The following is a 23273-nucleotide window of genomic DNA, read 5'->3' on the forward strand; positions in this document are numbered from 1 at the left end:
GTCAGGCTCACAAAGTGGTTTTATTCACACTCACGGAAACAAATAGTGTCTTATTAACTTTTAATGACTTGCTGTCTTCTAATGAATTCGCGAAGAACTGCTGGGAATTACACTCAGATACGCGAAAGAAAGGTGATAGATTATTAAATTTGGGATTGCTTCAACCTTTTACCTTTAGCGGTTTCAGACACTTTACCCAAATCACCAGGGAAAGAGAATGAAGAGAAGTAAAGCTAAATAAGACACTCGAGGGAAGAAGCTTAACTTAATGAGACAGGTTGTTTCAGCCTTCCCTAATGGCAAGCAGGAGGCTCTGGAGCCTTTTCCAACGCAACACAACTGTTGCTACACGGATGGTCTCGCTAACGCCGGAAATACCTGCATTCCTCTTTTTCTACTTCAAGATGTGAGCTTCTTCTTCAGTCAGAAATTCAGAAGACCATTTTACAAACACTTTCTCTTGTACATTTTCATTCTACCTTTGACTGCTTCAGGCCATCTTCCCTGAAGAACACACCAGTGAGGCTTAAGGGAAAGCCCATGCTGTCAAGTCCCTTCCTTTGTCCCGACATAGGACAAATGCCCCGAGACCGATGGGAAGGACAACCGGAGTTTGAGACCCCAACTCCACAGAGAGCTAACCCCCATCCCCAAACACCTGCCGCCCATCCCAACAGCGCCGCCACAGTCACAGGGCAGAAAACAACCACGCATGTACTCTCCTCTAATGGAATTCGGGACAGGATAGATTTCTTCAACTGCTTTTAACCAATGTAATAAATGATCTCACTAGCCTGATTTACTTTAAGTCATCTCCTTAGTTAAAATATTTAGTATGTCCATCAAGGAGGAATTCATCACATCTTACCCTTCCCAATTATGAGTAATTAAGCGCTCAACTATGAAACTGCTAAATTATTCTTGTCAGTGGGCACAGAAATGCCTTCCTGTGGGAGATGCAGAATTCATACATTTATGATTAAATATTTAATTAAGTAAAAACCAATACTGGACTATTACAGGGCCTTATTGTTAGTTACTACGAATTGCTCACAGCACAGGATAGATCCTTCAAATGTATTCACTAACATTCATACAAATTAACTTCTTAAAGCAGATCGTGATATCCAACTGTTAGGAAACCTGATAAAGCCAATACGTTGGCCTTAAAGAACCACTGCTGATAACAGTGAGAGAATACTGGGCGATTTATCTACCCCCACTTCTTGTCACCCCACCCCCAATCCCATTTATTTGCTACTCTACCACGGAACTGGAATTCTTTATGCAACAGACCTCAAAACTGCTTTCCACTTATATAGCTAAACTAAAAACTCATTTGATTTAGCTTTGTTAATATTTTATTATATATTAACTGGGGATAAGACTTATCAGCTTGATTGATGTGTGTACTTTAATTCCCAGGCAGTACTTTAGTGCCTTCCCTGGAAGGGCTGAAACTGCGGGTTCCTCCACATTTCTCTAAATGGGAACAGGTTCTCCGTGAGGCTGGAGAGGATAGGCATCTCTCAGGAAAGTGGTTCCTGCTTCTACCTTCCTTCTGTGCACAACATGGGCTTTACCGAATCTTTGACGAGCCAAGCCATATTCAGGATGGACTGAAAGATAAATGTGTTCTAGGACACAGATTAGAAGATCTTTTATAGTTAAGCATTTTTAAAAATATCAAAAATAGACACCCCAATACTTGAAGTATTTTTACATTTCCTAGACAGGGCCACAAAGGGTCAGTTGCTTTTGTTATAACAAAGAATGCATTAGCAGGAAATCTGACAATTTTCTGTCTGTATCTCACTATAAAACCACTGAGGTTCAAGAAATAAGAGGAGGGAAAAGGCACAAAGAAGGCCTGATTCAAATACCTCTGGCGGCAAATTGCATGTAGGCAAAGTAAAAAACCTGTAACACGCCCTAGCCAAGCAGGGCCACAATACAGAAATCTTAGGCAGAGCAGTGAGAGGAAAGCTAAGGGGATAACTCACATTTATAGCTACAAAACACTGCTGAAAGGGACCTCAAGGAACATCAGGTCCAACACGCCCTGTTGTTGGATGAAGAGATCACCCAGAGATGTTGGCCATGATCGACTGCACCACCAAGGAGAACTATGGCCCAGAGAACATCTGAAAACCAATCTAGTCCTCTTCCAAATGCACTATACTGTCTTTCTAAATAACTTTTCTAGGAAAACAATCAACTCTTCATCATTTCCATGGAAGATGGAGCATATGGAAATGAAATCACATGGCAGCTTAAATGATTGTCAGACCTTTTCTATATGTCCAACATCAAACTAGGGAGTCCCTTCCTTTCTGCTCCCCCCAAAACCATGCCCCAATCTCTCCCATCCCAATATATTCACCCAGGTCCTCAGACCAGACACCTAGGAGCCATCCTTGACTTCTCCCTTTCACCCATCCCCCTTCACCCCTACTCATTAACATATCCAGTAATTTCCAATTCCAAAACAAAAATTAAAATATCTCAAAACTGTCTTCCTCCTCTCCTGAACTTCTGCAACGATCTCCCAATCAACTTTCCTGCTTTCCATTCTTGCTCCATTCTTCTAAGCCATTGTACAGGCAATATGGGAGTTTTAAAAGTACACATGGGATCACATCCCTCCCCCACTCAGAAGCCCTCAACAACTTCTCACTGCAAATAGTATAAAACCCGAAGTCCTCACCGCAACCTACATCTCCAGTCTTAAGTCACCTTCTTAGTCGGTGGTTGTGTGCCAGATACAGCAGTCTCTTCCAACTTCTTAAAAACAATGTCACTCTCTTTGCTTCAGCCCACACCTTCCGACACAGCTCCCCATGTTTTTCACACAACTGTCTTCTGCTCATTCATCAGGTCTCAGCTTCAACGTCAGCACAACGAAGAAGCATTTCCAACCTTCACATGTACAGTGGACTTCTTCCTTGCCTCTGATCTCTTCTCTCATCACCCTTTTCCCTTTGTTTGTATCACTTCCCATAGTTCATCATCCTTACTCAACTGTGATTGGTCTGTCTTCCTCACCAGAATATAATTTCCACTATGCCCATCAGTTTTACTCATTGCTCTTATCTCTGACTTCCAAAACACAAACAAAAAAACGCTGGCACTTCTCACCAAATGTTTACTGAATTAATGGATGAAGCTCCGTCTGTCTCGGTCCTGATGCATGACATGAGAAGTGATGCTTACCTTCCTAGGACTAGAGAGGATCTATGCAAACCTTTTCACAGTATCTGTCTGACAATAATGGCAATTATTATTCTTCATAAATACAGAAGTGTGGGATCCATGCTACTTAAAATAGCTAACAGCAAATCACTTCATATTTGTGGGCCTTGGTTTCTTATCAAACAAAGAGGCTGAAACAGATCAGGGCTTTTTCAATCTCAGCACGGCAGATATTTCGGTCTGGAAAATGCACTGTTGTGGTGCCTGTCCTACATGCACTAGGACGTTTAGCAGCACCCCTTGTCTCTCCCCACTGGATGACAGTAGCAGCCTCTTCCCCAGTTGTGACCACCAAAAATGTCTCCAGACATTACCAAATGTCCCCTGGGAAGCAAAAGTGCCCGGTTAAGAACCATTAAACTGGATGACTACCAAAGCCTTGACACTCAGTACATTTAAAACCCGTCAACCTGAGAAACACAAACTAGCAAAAGCCCAAATTAAAATGATAGTAAATCATGAAACATATCAAAGGAAAATCTCACTAACAACGAACTGTATTGCTAGATGCAACAACGTGATTAATCTCAAAAATACGCTACAATTATATGATTTCATTCATATGAAGATCAAGAACGGGCAACACTGACAGCAATCATAGTGGTGACTGTAAGGAAGGGGTAGTGTTGACCGGGACAGGGAGCCTTCTAGGGTGCTGTAGATGTTCTGGCCCTTGATCAGAGTAGGGGTTACACAGGTATATCTAAGTGTAAAATTTCACTGAGTCATATACTGACAATTTGTATACCCTGCCATGCATGTTATATATCAAACCAAAAAAATCAGTAATAATATATTTATGTGATTTATTCACTGGAAGCTTTTATTTGGAGTAGCAAGAGCTGCCTTGACCATAAAAGAATCTCCCCACTGATTAAAAAAAGTAAGAGTCGTTTAATGGCCGATAATCAACTCAATTCTGTATTCTGATTTTTAGACCGGCATATTAAATTGTCCTCTTGCATATACTAGTGGAATGCTTTATATAACTCAAGTTCTTAAGTCTTAAACAATTTCTTACTTACAAAGTGTTTTATTTCTATAGTCTGGACTTCAATTTAAAAAACTACATCAGGGGCGCCTGGGTGGCTCAGTGGATTAAGCCGCTGCCTTCGGCTCAGGTCATGATCTCGGGGTCCTGGGATCGAGTCCCGCATCGGGCTCCCTGCAGGGAGCCTGCTTCCTCCTCTCTCTCTGCCTGCCTCTCTGCCTACTTGTGATCTCTCTCTGTCAAATAAATAAATAAAATTAAAAAAAAAAAATTTTAAAAAACTACATCATAGTCAGCCCTTTCAAAAGAGAAAAAGCCCAGAGAAATGATTTCTACTTTAAGCCCTGCTGCCACATTGTTCTGGAATTCCTCATGCCCAGGGCTCTAAACACCCAGAAAAAGTTTAGGAGTTCCTGTCCAAACGCACTAATAACCGAGACCATTGCTGTTGATTTTTTTCTTCCCTTTCTAAGGAACTGAATATACTGGAGTAATCAAAACATCTTATTTTTTTCTTAAGGAGATAGGGAAAAGAAAGCAATTCAACACTGAACAGAAACCATCCATGGTGATAAGGATCTCCCCCCAAAACCAAAACCCCCTAATTTTTGCACACCTCTAAGACTTTGGGAGGACTCCTGTACTTGGCAACAATTATAGAAAAGAAGTCACTAACAAAGTTTCAAAACATTATTATTAAGTACACTTCATCTCTGCATTTAATTGTGAAAGTTTCGGCATCATTTACCTCGTTATAACGGTATTTTAAGAATCGCCTCTAGAAGCTATAGGTAGCTGCTCTTAGGAAAAGAAAAACACCAAAAACTACAACTTTTTCTAGGTTAAGCAATTCTCTGTAGTTTTCCTCCCAAATCCTTTTGACCCAGCAATATATACTTCTGAAAACAATCTTAAGGAATAAACATAAATACTGTTTAAAGAAATGTGCCTTCATTTTTCAAAAACTAACTTCAAAATCCTGGAAACAGCCAACAATAGGAAGTGTATTGTACTTTTTAAAGTGGAATATGCCGTGGGAATTGAATGTGTTTTGGAGGACTAGTAACACAGATAAACATGCACAAAAGTGGAGTTAGCCAGTGAACCCAGAGTATATGTACATTCTCATTTTTATCTGGTATTTATGGATATGGAAACAAATGAGCTACGTGCTAGCATGTTAACTGGGCTCTCTTTACATAGCAGGATTACAAGTAATTTTATTTATTCTTTTCCTTTTTGAGCATTTACAATGAAGACTTTTTTTTAATTACTTTTGCGCTGATTTTTTTTTTTGTCTTGTGACTAAGTTAAGTGATCTGTTATTAAGTGATCTGTTTGCCCAGCAGCCTTTCTCCTAATAGAGGTCATCAGGCTTAATTATAATTGGTCCATTACTAAAGTGCTCAAGCTTTAGGTTTCTTACTCAGGTCAGCAGATGAAAGCGACCTTGCCACAAGCAAGTACTACAGCTGTGCAAATGAATGTACTGGAGCTGGGGATATTTGTGGTGATGAATCCAACAGTACTACCAGGGGATAAAGCACACTGATAAAGTAGAACACGCACAAAAGACATTTTGTTTAGGGATACCTGCCATATGCGGTAAGTACAAAGAAATATATGACAATGATCAACACAGAATTCATAACCATGATTACTTTTGGGTCTTAGGTGGTAAAATCGGGAATGCACATGCAGGGGGTATCAAATGTGCTGACAATTTGTATTTCTTAAACTGACTGACAGGCTTATGAGTGTTCATTATATTACACATTGTATCTTTCAGTATTAGATAAAAGGGGAAAAGCCTTAGCTTTTAGCATGGCTCTTAGCATTTGAATGTCTTCTAGAACCCAAACCCAAGTCATTTCTGTTCCCTATAGCTGGTTCTTATCCTTCCCCAAAACCAATTCTTTAAATTCAGGTTTTTCAGTTTCATTCAGACATTTAAGAAGCATTTGCAGACAGACTGTACTGTGTGTGTGTGTTTATGTGCTTGGGGCTTACATACATTTATGTATGGGTTTACATATGGGTTTATGAATGGGTTTACCCATTCAAAACACAGTAAATAAGAGGCAGTGTAATGTGGAAGGTTGATGCGTCTGCCTGAGGGCGATATGCCCAGAAGCTGTTATTCAAGGCAGCGATGCAAAGGGGTTTAAAATCCAATGTTTATTCTCATTATCAACCTGAATAGTAATTTAACTAATCGGTGGTTTATTTGAGATGTCTATATTTGCCACACACAATCCAAACAGCTGTAGTCATTGGTTGGAAGGCACAGTCTCTGTGGAGACATCAATATGCAAAGAAGGGCAAGACCTAAAATCCTTCTGTTAATTCTCCACCCAGCTGTTAAGTGCATTTGTGAAATTAGAGTTGACCTATAAGTGCACTGTAATGCTTTAAAATGTAGTGTTTAAAAAAATCAATATGGTTAGGGAAGTGTACTAATTAGACAGCATCCGAGCAATTACAAAGTCAGTATTATGTCAACATACATTTTTATTACCCTGAGTCTAGTATTCATCTAATTCAGAGACCTCCCAACTTCCTATTAAATATGTCCTTCCCAAATTACCAACTAAAATCAATCAATACCCTCTCCTTGAATTCTGTGGTTAAAGAAATGGATAAAAGGTAGTGGGTTAAGTTCACAAGTAAGAAATCACAGCAGATTCTCCATTTTACATGAAAACTGATTCTGGCATAATGGTAAACCTTACTTAAGGAGCAGCTAGATAATCCACCCTTCTCCCCCCAACCCAAGAAGCTAAAGGAGGATAACTGAAGTAGGTGAAGCAAGAGGAATTTTACTACCAAACACCCCAAAGTGTATCTTCAAGCAGGGCACCACAGCAATGGATCTTCAGGAAATACATACAGTAAATGGATACTGAACAACTATGAAAAGTGAGTTTGTCTCTTTTAAACAAAGGCCTGACGATCACAGGGACGGGTAAGAGAGTCACAAATAAAAGTGCACTAAGTAGCCAAGGTGTCTATTCACCAAGGATCTAAAGTAAATGTTCATACAAAGAGAAAAGGTGGTTATTCCCAAAATGCTATTTTTGGCCACAAAGATTTCCAAGATCAACAGCAAATAATGAGCCCAGATGTGCGAACCCTTCAGTGAGTTTTAAACTTTCCTGCAAACATTCTGACTACTGGACATCTACATCAAGAAATGACTTCTACATCAAGTATACGTTAGAATGTTTCTTACAGATTTTCATACTAGTAAGAAAACGATGTTTTTATGGCATTCTTTGTAACTAAAAACCAAAAATTGACCAATCCATTACAAAAATTTTTTACACAAGTTCAGTGTATCCTGACGCAATATTTAGAACTACTGAACTTGTCATAAACTGAAAGGCAAATTACACTGCTTAATGGCTTGACTAAAAAAGATGAAAAATGAAAAATCTATGAAAAATGAAAAATGAAAAATCTATGAAAAATGAAAAATCCAAGAGGGAAAAAAATCAGTCTCCCTCTAGAACATATTTGTGGGTAGATTCTGATCCAATTTATCTGAAGTGTAAGAACCAGGATGCTGTCTTCCTTTTGAAGCAGCCAGTGTAAAGTTCATGTAACCAAAATGGACACACAAGTGAACATTCAGAACATCTTCCATGTTGTATTTCCCCACATTTCTATTGGCAGCCATTGGAACATTTCCAGTTAGACACCCCAAAGGACGAACAGCCCCAACCTAAACTTATCACCTTCTGAACCCCAACAGAGGGTGTCTCTGTCATATGTGCTCAGGTTAGAAATCTGGACATCAGCCTTGATTCACTGGTCTTCCTCACCCCCTAAACTCAACCATCCATCAAGTCATGTTTCAACTACCTGAATCTGCTCCTTCTTCCTTACGGCTACCATCCCAGTTCAGACTACCATTATCACTTATCAAATAATTTCTTTGAAAGTGTGGTCAAATGTGTCAACTTCTCTCCATACCCTAGATTATCACTAGAGGAAGCAATTGCATGTATTGTTTTTAGAGCATTAATCGGGATGATATACCTTCCTTCAGACAATAGCATAGTCAATGGAGAATCAAAGGAATGATAATAAAAGATAAAACTGAAACTATTTCCCACAGGATGAATGAGGTTAAAGTGAGCAGAAAGTTTAAAGCTTGTTTTTCAGAGAACTGTTGCCCTCTCATCAGTCATTACATATTTTCAGACCCTACTAACATATCCACTAGCTGTCTCCCCAGAAGCCTGGACTCAAGGTCATCTGACAGGGTTTCAGCCTAGGAAAAGCCACACCCAGCATTCTTACCCTGAGATAAGGAGGCCAAAACCCCATTCAGTATACACCAGTTCTCAGAGCATGCCCATAGCCACTTCTACTCTTTGTCCCAAGATAACCTTCTGAGGTCAGGGGTTGAATTTTGCCTCAGGCTGGTGTTAAATCTCCACCCCAAAGTGAATATGGGATGTTACATCTATGTTTGCTCAGTGATCACGCTCCATCTTTTCTCATGAAGAGTCATGTAAGTCTCCCTGACCTTTTCAGCAATATGTGCGTAATCTCAACCCCTCTGATCACAAAACCTTTGTTCTCTCCCGCTTTGAGGAGGCAGATTGGAGGCTTATCCTCCAGTCTCTTCCTTTGGCTGCCTCTCAAGTAAACTCCTTCCTTGCTGCAAACCTGATGTCTCAGGGACTGGCTTTGCTCCCCACCAGGCAGATGCACTTGGGTTCCATTACAAAATTGCTAACTTCAGAGCTGCAATTTTATTATGAATTTCTGCCCCAGGGTATTGATTCTACAAACCAGAAAAACCCCAATGATCATCACATTTTAACATATTGATTATTTCTTAAAAACTAAGCAAGATAGTAATAAATATGATTTAATGTTGATCTTGAAGTGATCTTGAAGGCATCCACCCTCATGTACAATTTGGGTGGCCAGAAAGCGAAATACATCTATAACCTTACATGACAGACTCAGGAAGGGAAGAGAGGAGCATATGATCGGATGAAAAATAAATAGCTAGAGACTTACCGGAATGCTTGATTCAGTATTTGATAATGAAAATGTTCTGGTGCCAATCCTATGACCACAGCATTGGGATCACTTGTTTGCATTCCTGGGAATGGAAAAAATATGTAATTATTGAAAAGTGTAGTTAAGAGTAATGATACATTTTATAATAAAATAGCTTTAGTCAATCAAATACAAATTTTTGCTGTAGCCATAATCTGAAATTTAAGAGATTATTCTGCCCAACGTACTTTGGAGGTATAAGCAATACTTTAGTTTGTTTTCATTTCTAGTATTTCTGCATATACCTTTTCCACGGTGTCACAATGCTTAGTAATCAGAAGATCCCAATGGAAACGTGCGACTTGATGCTCTCAAACAAGGGACAATTTCTAACTTTTAAAAGCTTTACTGATTACAATCAACAAGAACAGCCACGAGTTCTCGATGAGCTATCAGATCAATAGCAACTGATGAGGGACTAAAAGTCCAAGAGGCAAGGGAAATTAGACTTTCTAATTGACACAGTTGAGGTTAACACATTCATGATAAATAAGGAATGTACTGTAGATTCTACAGTTTTCTACTTAATGCCTCATCTACTCTCAGTTCCACAAATATTATTCTATCATTAAAGCATATTTTAAGGCCTTGGTATCTGGTAACAGAACCTTAGATATGACAACCGAACAAGTGCATTCACCATCGCAGTTATTAAAGGTCTGATTAAAGGTTCTGCAGATTATCTATATACCAATTTCTATTTGCCTCTCTCACTGCCTGCCTTGAAGCATCATCATAGAGCCCACCAAATGGCTGCGGAAGAAATAGAGCAGATACCCAGATTTCCAATTTCCTCCTTACTAGTAGCCACAAATACTGAGTAGTTCAGAAATGGTAGTACGCCACCAGCAAGCACTGGTTGTCACTGCTTCTAGGCCTTTTCAGTGCAAGATCTAGAGAATATGTTTTTTTCTTTTTTTAAGAGAAAAAGGGAATTGATAATGGTATTTTTAATTCAAAATTGGTAATACACAGCTTATTTCATTTTTATATTCGTATCTTTTCACTTATACATAAAATCATGGGTACTACCAATACTAGTGTAATTACTACTTTGTTTTATCTTGTATCTACAATTTAAAAATAATAACTAACTACATTACTAATAACACTAAGACTACTGAATGCAGCTTAAGATTTCTTTACAGTTCATTTTTTATTAACATATAATGTATTATTGTTTCAGAGGTAGAGGTCTATGATTCATCAGTCTACTATAATACCCAGTGCTCATTACATCACATAAGCTCCTTAACGTACATCACCCACAGTTATCCCATCCCTCCATCCTCTATCCCCTCCAGCAACCCTCAGTTTGTTTTCCTATGATTAAGAGCCTCTTGTGGGGGCGCCTGGGTAGCTCAGTGGGTTAAAGCCTCTGCCTTCGGCTCAGGTCATGATCTCAGGGTCCTGGGATCAAGCCCCGCATTGGGCTCTCTGCTCAGCAGGGGAGCCTGCTTCCTCCTCTCTCTCTGCCTGCCTCTCTGCCTACTTGTGATCTCTCTCTCTGTGTCAAATAAATAAAATAAAAAATAAAAAAAAAAATCTTTAAAAAAAAAAAAAAGAATCTCTTGTGGTTTGTCTCCCTCTCATCTCATCGTCTTTTATTTCTTCCTCTCTTTTCCTATGATCCTGTTTTTTTCTTAAATTCCACATATCAGTGAGATCATATGATAATCGTCCTTCTCTGATCAACTTATTTTGCTTAGCCTAATACCTTCTAGTTCCATCCACATTGTTGCAAATGGAAAAATTTCATTTTTGATTGCTGAGTAGTATTACATTGTATATATACACACATCTTTTTAAAAAAATATTTTATTTATTTATTTGACAGAGAGACAGAGATCACAAGTAGGCAAAGAGGCAGGCAGAGAGAGAGAGGAGGAAGCAGGCTCCCCGCGGAGCAGAGAGCCCGATGTGGGGCTCGATCCCAGGACCCTGAGATCATGACCTGAGCCGAAGGCAGAGGCTTAACCTCCTGAGCCACACAGGCGCCCGATATACACATCTTTATCCATTCATCGTTGATGGACATGTGGGCTATTTGCGTAGTTTGGCTATTGTGGACATTGCTGCTATAAACATTAGGGTGCACGTGCCCCTACAGATCACTACATTTGTATCTTTGGGGTCAATACCTAGTACTGCAATTGCTGGGTCATAGGGTAGCTCTATTTTCAACTTTTTGAGGAATCTCCACACAGTTTTCCAGAGTGGCTGCACCAACTTGCATTCCCACCAACAGTGTAGGAGGGTTCCCCTTTCTCCGCATCCTTGACAGCATCTGTCGTTTCCTGACTTGTTAATTTTAGCCATTCTGACTGGTGTGAGGTGGTTTTGATTTGTATTTTCCTGATGGTTAGTGATGTTGAGGATTTTTTCATGTGTCTGTTGGCCATTTGGATGTCTTCTTTGCAGAAATGTCTGTTCATGTCTTCTGCCCATTTCTTGATTGGATTCTTTGTTCTTTGGGCGTTGAGTTTGGTAAGTTCTTTATAGATTTTGGATACTAGCCCTTTATCTGTCATTTGCAAATATCTTCTCCCATTCTGTCAGTTGTCTTTTGGTTTTGTAAACTGTTTCCTTTGCTGTGCAAAAGCAAACTGTGATTTTTATCCTGATGAAGTCCTAATAGTTCATATTGCTTTTGTTTCCCTTGCCTTTGGAGACATGTCTAGCAAGAAGTTGCTGTGGCTGAGGTCAAAGAGGTTGCTGCCTGTGTTCTCCTCTGGGATTTTGATGGATTCCTGTCTCACATTTAGGTCTTTTATCCATTTTGAGTCTCTTTTTGTGGGTGGTGTAAGGAAATGGTCCAGTTTCATTCTTCTGCATATGTCTGTCCAATTTTCCCAACATCATTTTTTGACAAGATTTATTTTCATCGGACATTCTTCCCTGCCTTGTCTAAGATTAGTTGACCATAGAGTTGAGGGTCTATTTCTAGGCTCTCTATTCTGTTTCACTGATCTATGTGTCTGTTTTGTGCCAGTACCATACTGTCTTGATGTCTATAACAGAGCTATAACAGCTCTGTTATAGGGCTTCACGTCCACAACTGTGATGCCATCAACTTTGGCTTTCTTTTTCAACATTCCTTTGGCTATTCAGGGTCTTTTCTGGTTCCATACAAATTTGAGGATTATTTGTTACAGCTTTGTGAAAAAAGTTGATGGTGTTTTGACAGGGATTGCATTAAATGTGTAGATTGCTCTAGGTAGCATAGATGTTTTAACAGTATTTGTTCTTCCAATCCACGAGCATGGAATGTTTTTCCATGTCTTTATGTCTTCCTCAATTTCTTCCCTGAGTGAACTATAGTTCTATAGTTCTGAATATAGATTCTTTGCCTCTTTGGTTAGGTTTATTCCGAGGTATCTTATGGTTTTGGGTGCAACTGTAAATGGGACCGACTCCTTAATTTCTCTTCTTCTGTCTCATTGTTAGTGTATCGAAATGCAACTGATTTCTGTGCATTGATTTTATATCCTGATACTTTGCTGAATTCCTGTATGAGTTCTAGCAATTTTGGGGTGGAGTCTTTTGGGTTTTCAACATACAGTATCATGTCATCTCTTTGTAGTGCTTTTATCCTTAGAATTTACCCCCCTATGGAACGAACCATCAAAATACTATATTTTAGGGGCACCTGGGTGGCTCAGTGGGTTAAGCCTCTGCCTTCGGCTCAGTTCTTGGTCTCAGGGTCCTGGGATCGAGCCCCGCATTGGGCTCTCTGCTCAGCAGGCCCTCTGTTGCCTGCTGCTCTGCCTGCTTGTGATCTCTGTCAAATAAATAAATAAAATCTTAAAAAAAAAATAGTGTATTTTAAAGTCATTTGAAGTAAGTCTTTTCTCTGAGTGACTATGTCACCAACTTGATATAGAAGTAAATTTATTTGTTTCAATTTGATTTTGATTTTCAGGGACTGGCTTGTTTTTTACTTTTTAACCGCCTTTCAAACATGCAAAACATTTACATGGTTCCAAAGGCAACGCTATAAACAAGGTACTTGCAGAGAAGTCTTGTCTCCTAATCACATTCTTCCTTCCTCCTGTTTAGATAATCACTTTTCCTAGGTTCCCACTTATTTTTCTTTTAGCTTCCTTTCACAAATATAAGATAAACACATATCCATTTCTCCCTCATTTTCTTACACAAAAATATGTAAGGTTTCCTACACCCGGCTTTTTCACTTAATATATCCTATGAAGACCACTCCTTATCAGGAGACAGAATTTGCCCTTCCTTATTTTCCAGCTACAAGCCATTCTGTTTTGTGGACATATAGTAGTTGAAACAATCAGCCCCTTCCAATGAACATTCATATTGTTTCCAATCTTTTGTTATTTCGAATAAGGCCATAATGAACAATTCTAATCACATGCCAAGGTGTATTTCTGTAACTACCTCTTAGAGATGGATTCCTACAAGGGGCAGTTCTGCTTCATACCCAGTTTTGCTAATGCCAAATTCCCCTCCATAGGAGGTGCTCCATTTTATATTCCTGTCAGCATTCAGATTCTTTCAATAAAGGCATTTTCTGTTTAATTCAGCCAAAGTTGGCTTCTATTTCTTACAAATAATAATTCTGCTTAATACACTGTTCTACTTCCTGATAGGACAAGTTTCAAGGTTCTGCCTAACAATATAGTCACACTGAATTTCCCTAATCATTATTTGTAAAACCATCATAAGGTTTTATAATGAGGTACTTATACCCATTTTTCTATATTGTGTCATTCCACTCTGAGTGTCATTTATAAAAAGAAGTAATGTGGCAAAGCTTCATAAAAAACAGGATATTTTCCCAGGGTCTGTTAATTTTTTTAAAGAAAAAAGTTTTATTTTATTTTGATTAAAAGTATTTTATGGTCATTGTAAAAACTTCACATGATACAGAATATCTATTTTTTCCCACAATATTACTAAGATTTATTCATCAGCCTCAAAAGCCAAACCCATCATAAACAGAAACTCCTCATAATCAATCATTTATAAATGGGATCAGATTAATTCCATTAAAACTGAAATAAAATGTAAGATTCCAACATATTTCATTTAATCAAATTAATACAGTGGCTCCTGGATTGAGGATTATAATACATAAAGTGATTCTGACCTGTGTTTTTTCAAACTGTGGGCCATGATCCATTAGCAGATTATGAAGCTAATTTGGAGGGCTCTAAGCAGCATCAAATTCAAACAAACAATAAAGTAAACCAAACAGAAAATAGAGTACATCTCATATAGTAGGAGTAAGTATTGTTTAACACACATAAACACAAATACATATCTACTGAGTTACTATATTATGTGTGCATATTGTGGCATGAGTCAAAAGAAGTCTGAGAGAGGCGCCTGGATGGCTGAGTCGTTAACCGTCTGCCCTCAGCTCAGGTCATGATCCCAGGGTCCTGGGATCAAGGCCTGCATTAGGCCTCTTGCTCAGCAAGAATCCTGCTTCTCCCTCTCCCACTTCCCCTGCTTTGTTCCCTCTCTTGATCTGTCTCTTTCTGTCAAATAAATAAATAAAATATCAAAAACAACAACAAAGAAACCAGATTTGAGAAACAGGAACTTATTAAAACTATCTGTTGACCATTTCAATAATAAGAGGAAATCTGACAAAACGTCCATTTTTTTTAAAAAAGATTTTATTTATTTATTTATTTGACAGAGAGATCACAAGTAGGCAGAGGGGCAGGCAGAGAGAGAGAGAGGGAAGCAGGCTCCCCGCTGAGCAGAGAGCCCCATGAGGTACTCGATCCCAGGTCCCTGAGATCATGACCTGAGCCGAAGGCAGCGGCCTAATCCACTGAGCCACCCAGGTGCCCCCAAAACGTCCAGTTTTAAGAATGTTTTAAGTCCAGTTTTAAGAATGACTTAGAAGCAAATGTGAAGAACCAATTTCTATATGTTTCCAAATGTCCCTTACCTTTAAAATCAGGGAGCGCCCGATCATCCACTAGCAGCATGGGTCGAACCTGTTTCTGCTCTACTAAATTTCTGGCTGCAGTCAGCGAAGTGAATATTTCATCTTCAGAGATATCAAACTCCAATTTTTTTAACCTATCCAGTAGGTCTTGCTTGCTCTCTTTGGTTGTATTGGTCACAAACCTAACCATTACAGAAGCTCCGCGCAACCTGGGAAAGTCAAATTCATATGTCAACAAGCAACTTTTACACTCTAGCCCCATAAAACTAGATTTACGAGAACTTGCCAGAGGTCAGAAAATGAAGAGTAAGTCACCAAGCCAATGTTTTTATGGCCAATAAGCTTGTTTTTGTAACCTACCCAGATTTTTACAAACCATCCGCACCCTGTGGACTGCTTCATCTTCGAAGGCTGCACCGTCTAACTGTAAAAGCTATGTATGTCTACCTCTCTGAGGGCCTTCTGAAACTGAGTTTTACCTCAGGGTTTTAGTAAAGAATCGAAAAAACAAAACGAAACAAAAACAAAGTTTAGTAACCACTGTATTCACAGATTATGAGAGAGAAAGTTATCTTAGAGATTATCTACTAGTGCAGCCTTCTCCTAAAGACGGGACAACAGAAGCTAGGAGTTAAGTGACTGCTCAGCTCTGCACAGAAGGGGGTCAGTAGAGCCCAGGGCCAACTCAGGTCTACGTTGTGGTACAACTTCTGAACTCCTACATGAAGAGAACAGAGGACACTTCAGGATGCTTATTCCTCCTTAGCAATCAATCAGAGTCCTGGGCTAAACCTTCAATATGTTAATAAACAGAAACTATCTGGAATGCTCAAAGAAACATTCCAGTTGTACAGACTGAAATGTGTTTTCCCCTTGAACTACCTACATACAGGATTGTTTTGATTCCGTAATCTGTTTCTGGAACCTAAACTGGCAACCAGAGAGAGAATTTGTGATAGTCTAGCTTTCTTTAAAAATGGAAATGATTTTCTTAGCCTTAAAGTATTTTAATCTAAAAATCCACAAATAATTTTAATTTAATCACAATTTAAAATTTTGTATCGATACCCTGTTGCTTTTTATTTTAGGCCTCTCTTGAATGGACACAAAACATAACAGCACTAACAACAATTTAAAACAAGCAAGCAAATAAATCAGAAAAAACATTTTTAAGTATTCACCCAAAGAACATTAAATACATTTCCTTGATTAAATGGTTCACTGTAATCATGATTATCTGTATAATATCTGTGTGATAGCTCTTCTGAAAAACACATTAAATTTGGTGGTTTATCTCTCAAAAGAAAGTGATGACTTCAACATAACTACATCAACATAATTAAAAGTGAACCAGTACAAGAATGGAAATTACCACATCACTTTAATGAGGATTTTTAAAAACACTTTTCTTTTGACTAGTCCTTCAACTTCCCTTAGTTTCTTTTGTATCCACGGAAACACAAACCAGCAGTAACAAGAGTACAGTGATTTCTTTGGGAGGGAAAGCCTGCAGCGCCAGTAAGAGAATAGTGTGTAGACTACTGTTCCCCAAGACTGGCAGGCTCACAGCTTATTGGGCAACTTAGAAATATTGACCACTGTTGACCAGAAAGAAATTCTTTGGATCCATAGTAGAAAGCTCATCATCAAAGCAGCAAAACCTCTTATGGAGGTTTATGGACTGAACAATAGGAATAGGAAATCCTTTTCCCTAGAATTCTCACCTAGGAGAGAAACTGTGTCAAGAGAAAGTCCAACCCTGCAACGGGTTTTCTTTTGGTTTTAAACATGTCCACCTCTAACAGATACCATAATTCTAACGAAACTGACAGATTCCAACTAAAGTCTACCAGATACAAAAGCCTCTTCATGTTTACTGATTCCCCAACGGGAAATAAGCTCCTTGAGAGTCCAAAGTCTGTGTCACTCTTTGGCTCTACTACCTGGCCCTGTGACCCTGGTCACGATATTTTCTGAATTAACAGCATACTGTGAATATTTTCAGGTTGGAAAATGATGAGCACCACAAGCTCACTACTGCTGATTTCTGAAAACTTCCCTAAATTATTTCAGGATGAAAGTACTTAGTAACATTATTAGTTGTGTCATATCGATGAGGTTTTTTTTCCAGAACTCAGAAGCCAACACATTCAGTTCACTTTAATAAACTTTTCCCATGTCCCCAGTTTGTATGCAGACTTGTGTTAAGTACTGTGATTGATACATCAGAAATAGAAGAGCTCAGTCAGACAGCCGGAGATGCTTCTGGAAGCACCAGCACTATGGCTGCCCAAGAAGAACCCCAAGTCCAGTTGAAACTTGTGTTGGCGGGCGATGGTAGTACCGGAAAAACTATGTTCATGAAACATCATCAGACCGAATTTGAGAAGTATGGAGCCACCCTGGGTGTTGAGGTCCATCCCTTCGTGTTCCATACCAACAGAGGACCTACTAAGTTCAACGTATGGGATACGGCTCATCAGGAGAAATCTGGTGGGCTGAGAGATGGCTGTGATGTCCAAGCCCAGGGTGCCACTGTAATATCTGATGTAACGCCAAGGGTTGCTTACAAGAATGTGCCTAACTGGCACAGAGATCTGGTCCGAGGGTGTGAAAACATGCCCGCTGTGCTGTGTGGGTATGTGGCCATGTCTGCTGCTGCCCCACCAGTGGCGGACACGGAGCCAGCTCACCCAGCACAGGAAAAGCATGAGCTGGAGACTGCTCAGACACCTGCTCCCCGGGGTGAGGACAGTGACCCAAGAGGAAGGGTAGCTGAAGCCCAGCGGCAGAAGTCTAGTTCCAGGAGAACTGTCCTATGATGCCAGTGGTGCAGCATGTCTGCCACTTCATGACACAGCCAAGCTGGACACGCGCTTAGCCTTTGGATGCTGAAGGAGACGAATGCGCTTTGGAGTGAATGTGGTCATTTAAAAATTACCTTCGTTTTTTGGACTGCATATTTAGCTGTTTTGGAACACAATCGTTCCCTCCTGAGTTTCAGATATGAGACTGCTCTAATCCCATCACAATATCCAGTGGCATAATCTCGTCTGTCACTGTCATTCCCATTCCTCTTCATTTAGAATCAAGTAAAGTTGTATTTCAAATTAAAAAAAAAAATAAAAAGAGAGAGAAATGTAAGCTAGTCTCTAGCCTCCAAAAGCATTATATGTAGTTGACAGAAAGCAATATAAAATTTCAAGCCTCTTACTAAATTTTACTGAAGCAGTTGCACACTCAATGCTAAATTTTGGGTGAAGGGAGTGGGCAGAACTATGCCTTTGTGTATGTGTGTGTCTCATTTTGTGATTCCAGGATTCATTTGTAATTTTCCAATGGGTATTTATTCCATACTTTAGAACCTTGAGTTTTTATTCCCAAATTTACATTACTGACTTAAAGACACACACACACACACACACACACACACACCACACACACACACACACAAAGAACAAAAGCACTAGATCAAAAGGCCAAACCTAATAAAGGTTTAGAAAACAGTGTTTGGAGGATATTACAGTGCATACTCTTTTAGCTAAACCCAAGGCAGTTCCTGTATATATGGTAAGCTGGTGAAATGCCATCGTAAGGCCATCCATTTAGCTAATGATCTGCCTTGGTAAAATGGCACTTACAAACATATTTGTCAGCTGAACCTGGAGAATAGCTTGCCTTTTAAGAGCTTCCTGGGCGCCTGGCACAGCTGCATCTTCAATGTGAAGTGTGCCATTGAGATCCACCAAAACAGCTTTTAATGCACGGCGTGCTGCCATCCTTCATTCCCTAGGAGCGAGCAAATGAAATTAAAAATACAGTTTAGGAAACAATGGACAATTAAAAACTGGTAAGTCTTCAAAAATATCATTCATATCCAGAAAAATACTGCTTCGTGTTAAGCTGATTCTTTTAGAAAAAAAAAATGTTTTAAAAAATAAAAAAATCTAAAATTTGATCCGTAGAACTTCTACAATGTTTGGTTTTTCTTTAAAAAAAAAAAAAATCTTGAATTAAAACCATAGGAAGGGGAATACTAAAAGAGAAGTTACTATTTACTTTCAGATTTCTTAAAATAATTTTTTGGTGGAACAATTCATTCATTTATTTTAAATATGAGCAAATGTACTCTGAAGAATGGGTGAATGGAAGCCTGAAATCATGGGCAAAATCTTTTTCATCTTTTGCTATATATGATGGAAGTGCTGAGGGGCGCCTGGGTGGCTCACTCGGTTTAGTGTCCGACTCTTGACTTTGGCTCAGGTCATGATCTCAGGGTCATGAGAGAGAGCCATGTCAGGCTCCGGTGGAGTCTCCTTGAGATTCTCTCCCCCTCTTCCTCTGCTGCCCCCTCTGCTTACATGCATGTGTGCACACTCTCTTTCTATATATAAGTAAATTTTTAAAATCTTAAAGAAGAAAGAAAGAAAGGAAGGAAGGAAATGTTCTAATTGCCCATCTCCACCATGATAGTCTGATATGGTAAATGTACAAGGAGTTATCAGTGTTTACAGGTCACCTAGAAGGAAAAAGTAGTTTTAGTCAGGAGATGTTTCCCCTACCTTAACCACACTCAACTTTCCTTCTGCATATCTTCCCCTTTAAAATTTTCTTATTATGAGCTACATCATATATACAGTGGCATATACAGTATATGTACTGTTTAATAGGGAAACTAAAGAGAAGAGAATGGGACTTCATTTTTAGTTTTTTTAAGCTTATTCATTTTCTTCTTCCATTTTTGTTTTTACAATAAAATATTTCAGACATACAAAGAAGTATAAAAGACATCACTCTATAAAGTCCCCTGTGTACCTCCTTTGTAGTCAACTGCTCTCCCCTCCCCACCAACGCCTGGCAACCATTGATATTCTGTCTCTAGTTCCTTTTCAGAATGTCCTATCAATAAAATCATAGATTATGTAGCCTGTTGGGGTGGGCTTCTTTTACTTAGCAAAATGCATTTAAGATCCATCCATGTTTTTGCTAGAATCAATAAAGCTCATTCCTCTTGTTACTGAATAGTACCCCACAATGTGGATATACAACAGTTTATCCATTCTCTGATTGAATTTTACCTTGGTCTGTCTGGTTTTCAGCGATCCTGAATAAAGCAGTTATAAACATTCATGCACAGGTTTTTGCATTAAGAGAAGTTTTCCATTTATTTGGGTAAATACCTAGGAGTGTGGTTGCTGGATCCTTCGGTAAGCCCAAGTTTCACCTTTAAAGGATGAAAAATGTAGGTAATAAAGATATTTAAAAGATTATGTTACAGCTCTGAAACCAATTCCAAAAAAAGCGTTCCAAATATATCTTGAGCAATGGCAGAAACTTGTAATCTCCTATGCTGACTCCTTTGAAAAGTAAATACGTATTTGTGGATGAATAAACTCTGGTATGCTTCTTTGCTTAAACCAAACAACAACAACAAAAAAAAAACACACAAAAAAACCCAACTCATTCTTGGACTTGGGCTTCCTATAGTATAGCTGGCTAAGTGACCAAATTAATGCTCCAAATGAAACCTAACAATACTAGATTAAAATACACACACACACAAACACATACCCCTTGAATGACACAGGGCTTAGGGATGCTGACCCCTGCACAGTTGGAAATCCAAGTATAATTTCTGACTCCCCCAAAACTTAACTGCTTTAATAGTCTACTGTTGACTGGAAGCCTTATGGATAACCTAAGCACGAGATTAACACATATTTTGTATGCTGTATGTATTGTATGCTGTATTTTTACAATAAAGTAAGCTCGAGAAAGAAAATGTTGAGAAAATACATTTACAGTATTATACTGTATTTATTAAAAAAAAAATCATATAAGTGGACCAGCACAGTTCAAACACATGCTGTTCAAGGGTGCATATGTATGTATATGATATCTGTATATGTGTGTGTGTGTGTGTGTGTGTGTGTGTGTAAAGCTTCAAGGAGCAAGGAAGAAAATAAGGATTTCTTAGATCTGAATAAAGCAACAAACCAGGAGATGAGTAGAATGGCCCTAAGAGGATCTGCCCACACTAGGTTACCTTGAGTTCCCCAACTCCTTGGCCCCTTCAGGGAATACAGAATAAAACTCAGAGCCCACCTGAAGAGATAGATCCTCCCAATCTAACTGCAGAGCCTTCCCTGTAAGGATGAGCCAGAAATAAACCATCACTGGCACTCTCATTCCACCATCTCAGGCGACTACAAGAAAATCAACTGCTATGAAACTTGGACCAAAGAGTGAAAGGAAGAAAATGCTACAGAGAATGTGGAAACATAAGCCAGCCCTGGACCCAGTCTGCAGACTAAACTCACATCATCGAAGATAAGTCCTCGGAGAACCTTCAAGATTTTAATTAAGAATGACCTTGACTAGCAGGTGCCTGCTGAAGCAAATGCAAATCCTCCCCAAGATATGTCTTTCAGCCCAAACAGCAAAGAAAACCCCACAAATAAAATCAAATAAAATTCTAAGCACAAGGAGCAAGTAACCTAAAGAAACAAGGACCATAAGAGAGAAGAACCTGCAGAAACAACTGAGCATAAAGCCATCCTGTAAGGGCTCCTGTGATAATGTGATTATCAGACAAATCCACTGCATAAGGCCTGCAAGTTTAACGAATAAAAGACTGAAAATCTGTGCAAAACAGATTGAGAAAGTCCAACGCATTCCAAGCAAAATAAAAAGAAGTCCATTATCTAAACTGCTGTATACTGAAAGCAAAGAAAAGATCCCGAAGGCAGCCACGGGAAAAGATACATTACTTTCAGAGACCTAAGAGACTGATTGATAGCTGACTTCACACTAGCAACGATGACAACCAAAAACACATTAGAATAATATTTTCAGTGTGCTGAAAGAAAATAACTGCCCATCTAATAACATATAATTAAAAAAAAATGACCAAATTGGGGTAATGCTACTAATACTAGGTTGGTTTAAATTAGAAAACCAATCAATGTATTTACCACATTAACAAATGAAAGAAGTAAAATAATGTCTAATCATGTCAATTCATGCAGAAAAAGCATTTGATAAAATTCAGCACCTATACACACTAAAATACTGTAAACAACATAAAAACGGCAGGCAACTTCTACACAATGATAAAGACTAACTACAAAAGCCTACAGCCAACATTAGACTTATCAGTAATACTGGAAACATCTCAGAGATAAGAATAACACAAGGATGTTACTAGGACCACTTCCACTTAACAGTGTAAATCATATCCTAGTTAGTGCAGTCAGGCAAGAAAAACAAGGTATAAGGACTGGAAAAGAGAAAAGTATTGCTATTCATACATGTTATGAGTGTATATACAAAAATTCAAGATGCTGAACCAGTAGGAAAATATAGCAATTAATATTAAAAATCATTATCATTTCTCTGTCACTAAAAGTATTTAGAAGACAAATTTGAAAATATTACCTGCAACAGTGTCATAAAATGTAAAGCCACTAGGAAAGTCTAATAAACGATGTGGACATTTTTATGTCAAAATTTAAAAACTTCAATGAAAGACAAAAAATGAGGTAAATATACAGATGTACCATTTTCATGGATTAAAAGACCCAATATTGTAAAGATGTCAGTTTTCCCTGTAATGATCTATTGACTCAGGGCAATTTAAATCATTATCTCAAAGAGTGTTTTGTGGAACTTGGTAAGCTGATTCTAAAAGCTAGACATCAGTGCAAATGGCCAAAGATAGCCAACATACTTCAGCCAAGACTGGAGAAGAAAAAGAAGGTGGGACTTTGCTTTACTTAATATATAGATTTGATTAATGAGGTCTCATAATTAGTTAGATGTTGTGGTATTAGCACATAAAGAGACAAAGTAATCACCAGAACAGAAGAGAGAATCCAGAAAAAGACCCCCATCCCATGAGTAGAAACTGGACATGACAGAGGTAATTCCAGATACATGAAGACAGAATGATGTGGTCAATAAAAGTGTTAGAAAAAATTAAATTGCACTCCCATATAACACCACACACAATTTTTT

The 23273-nt window shown here is 38.7% G+C and overlaps 1 protein-coding gene across 3 annotated transcripts in view; it reads right to left on the reverse strand.

Moving 5' to 3' along the window:
- Window positions 1–23273, reverse strand: part of HDHD2 (haloacid dehalogenase like hydrolase domain containing 2) — a 34743-nt gene that overhangs the window by 7875 nt on the left and 3595 nt on the right. For 2 of the 3 annotated variants that reach the window (XM_046025399.1, XM_046025398.1), the window contains exons 2-4: window positions 18936–19046; window positions 15258–15466; window positions 9281–9365 (exon numbers count right to left, since the gene is read on the reverse strand). In XM_046025399.1, the coding sequence (XP_045881355.1) occupies window positions 9281–9365; window positions 15258–15466; window positions 18936–19036 (395 nt within the window). In that variant the 5' untranslated portion in view covers window positions 19037–19046. Of the gene's footprint in view, window positions 1–9280; window positions 9366–15257; window positions 15467–18935; window positions 19047–20437; window positions 20482–23273 lie in introns of all 3 variants that reach the window. The other variant, XM_046025400.1, reaches the window with a different exon arrangement.

This window comes from Meles meles, chromosome 12, assembly GCF_922984935.1.
Source record: "Meles meles chromosome 12, mMelMel3.1 paternal haplotype, whole genome shotgun sequence".
NCBI lineage: Eukaryota > Metazoa > Chordata > Mammalia > Carnivora > Mustelidae > Meles > Meles meles.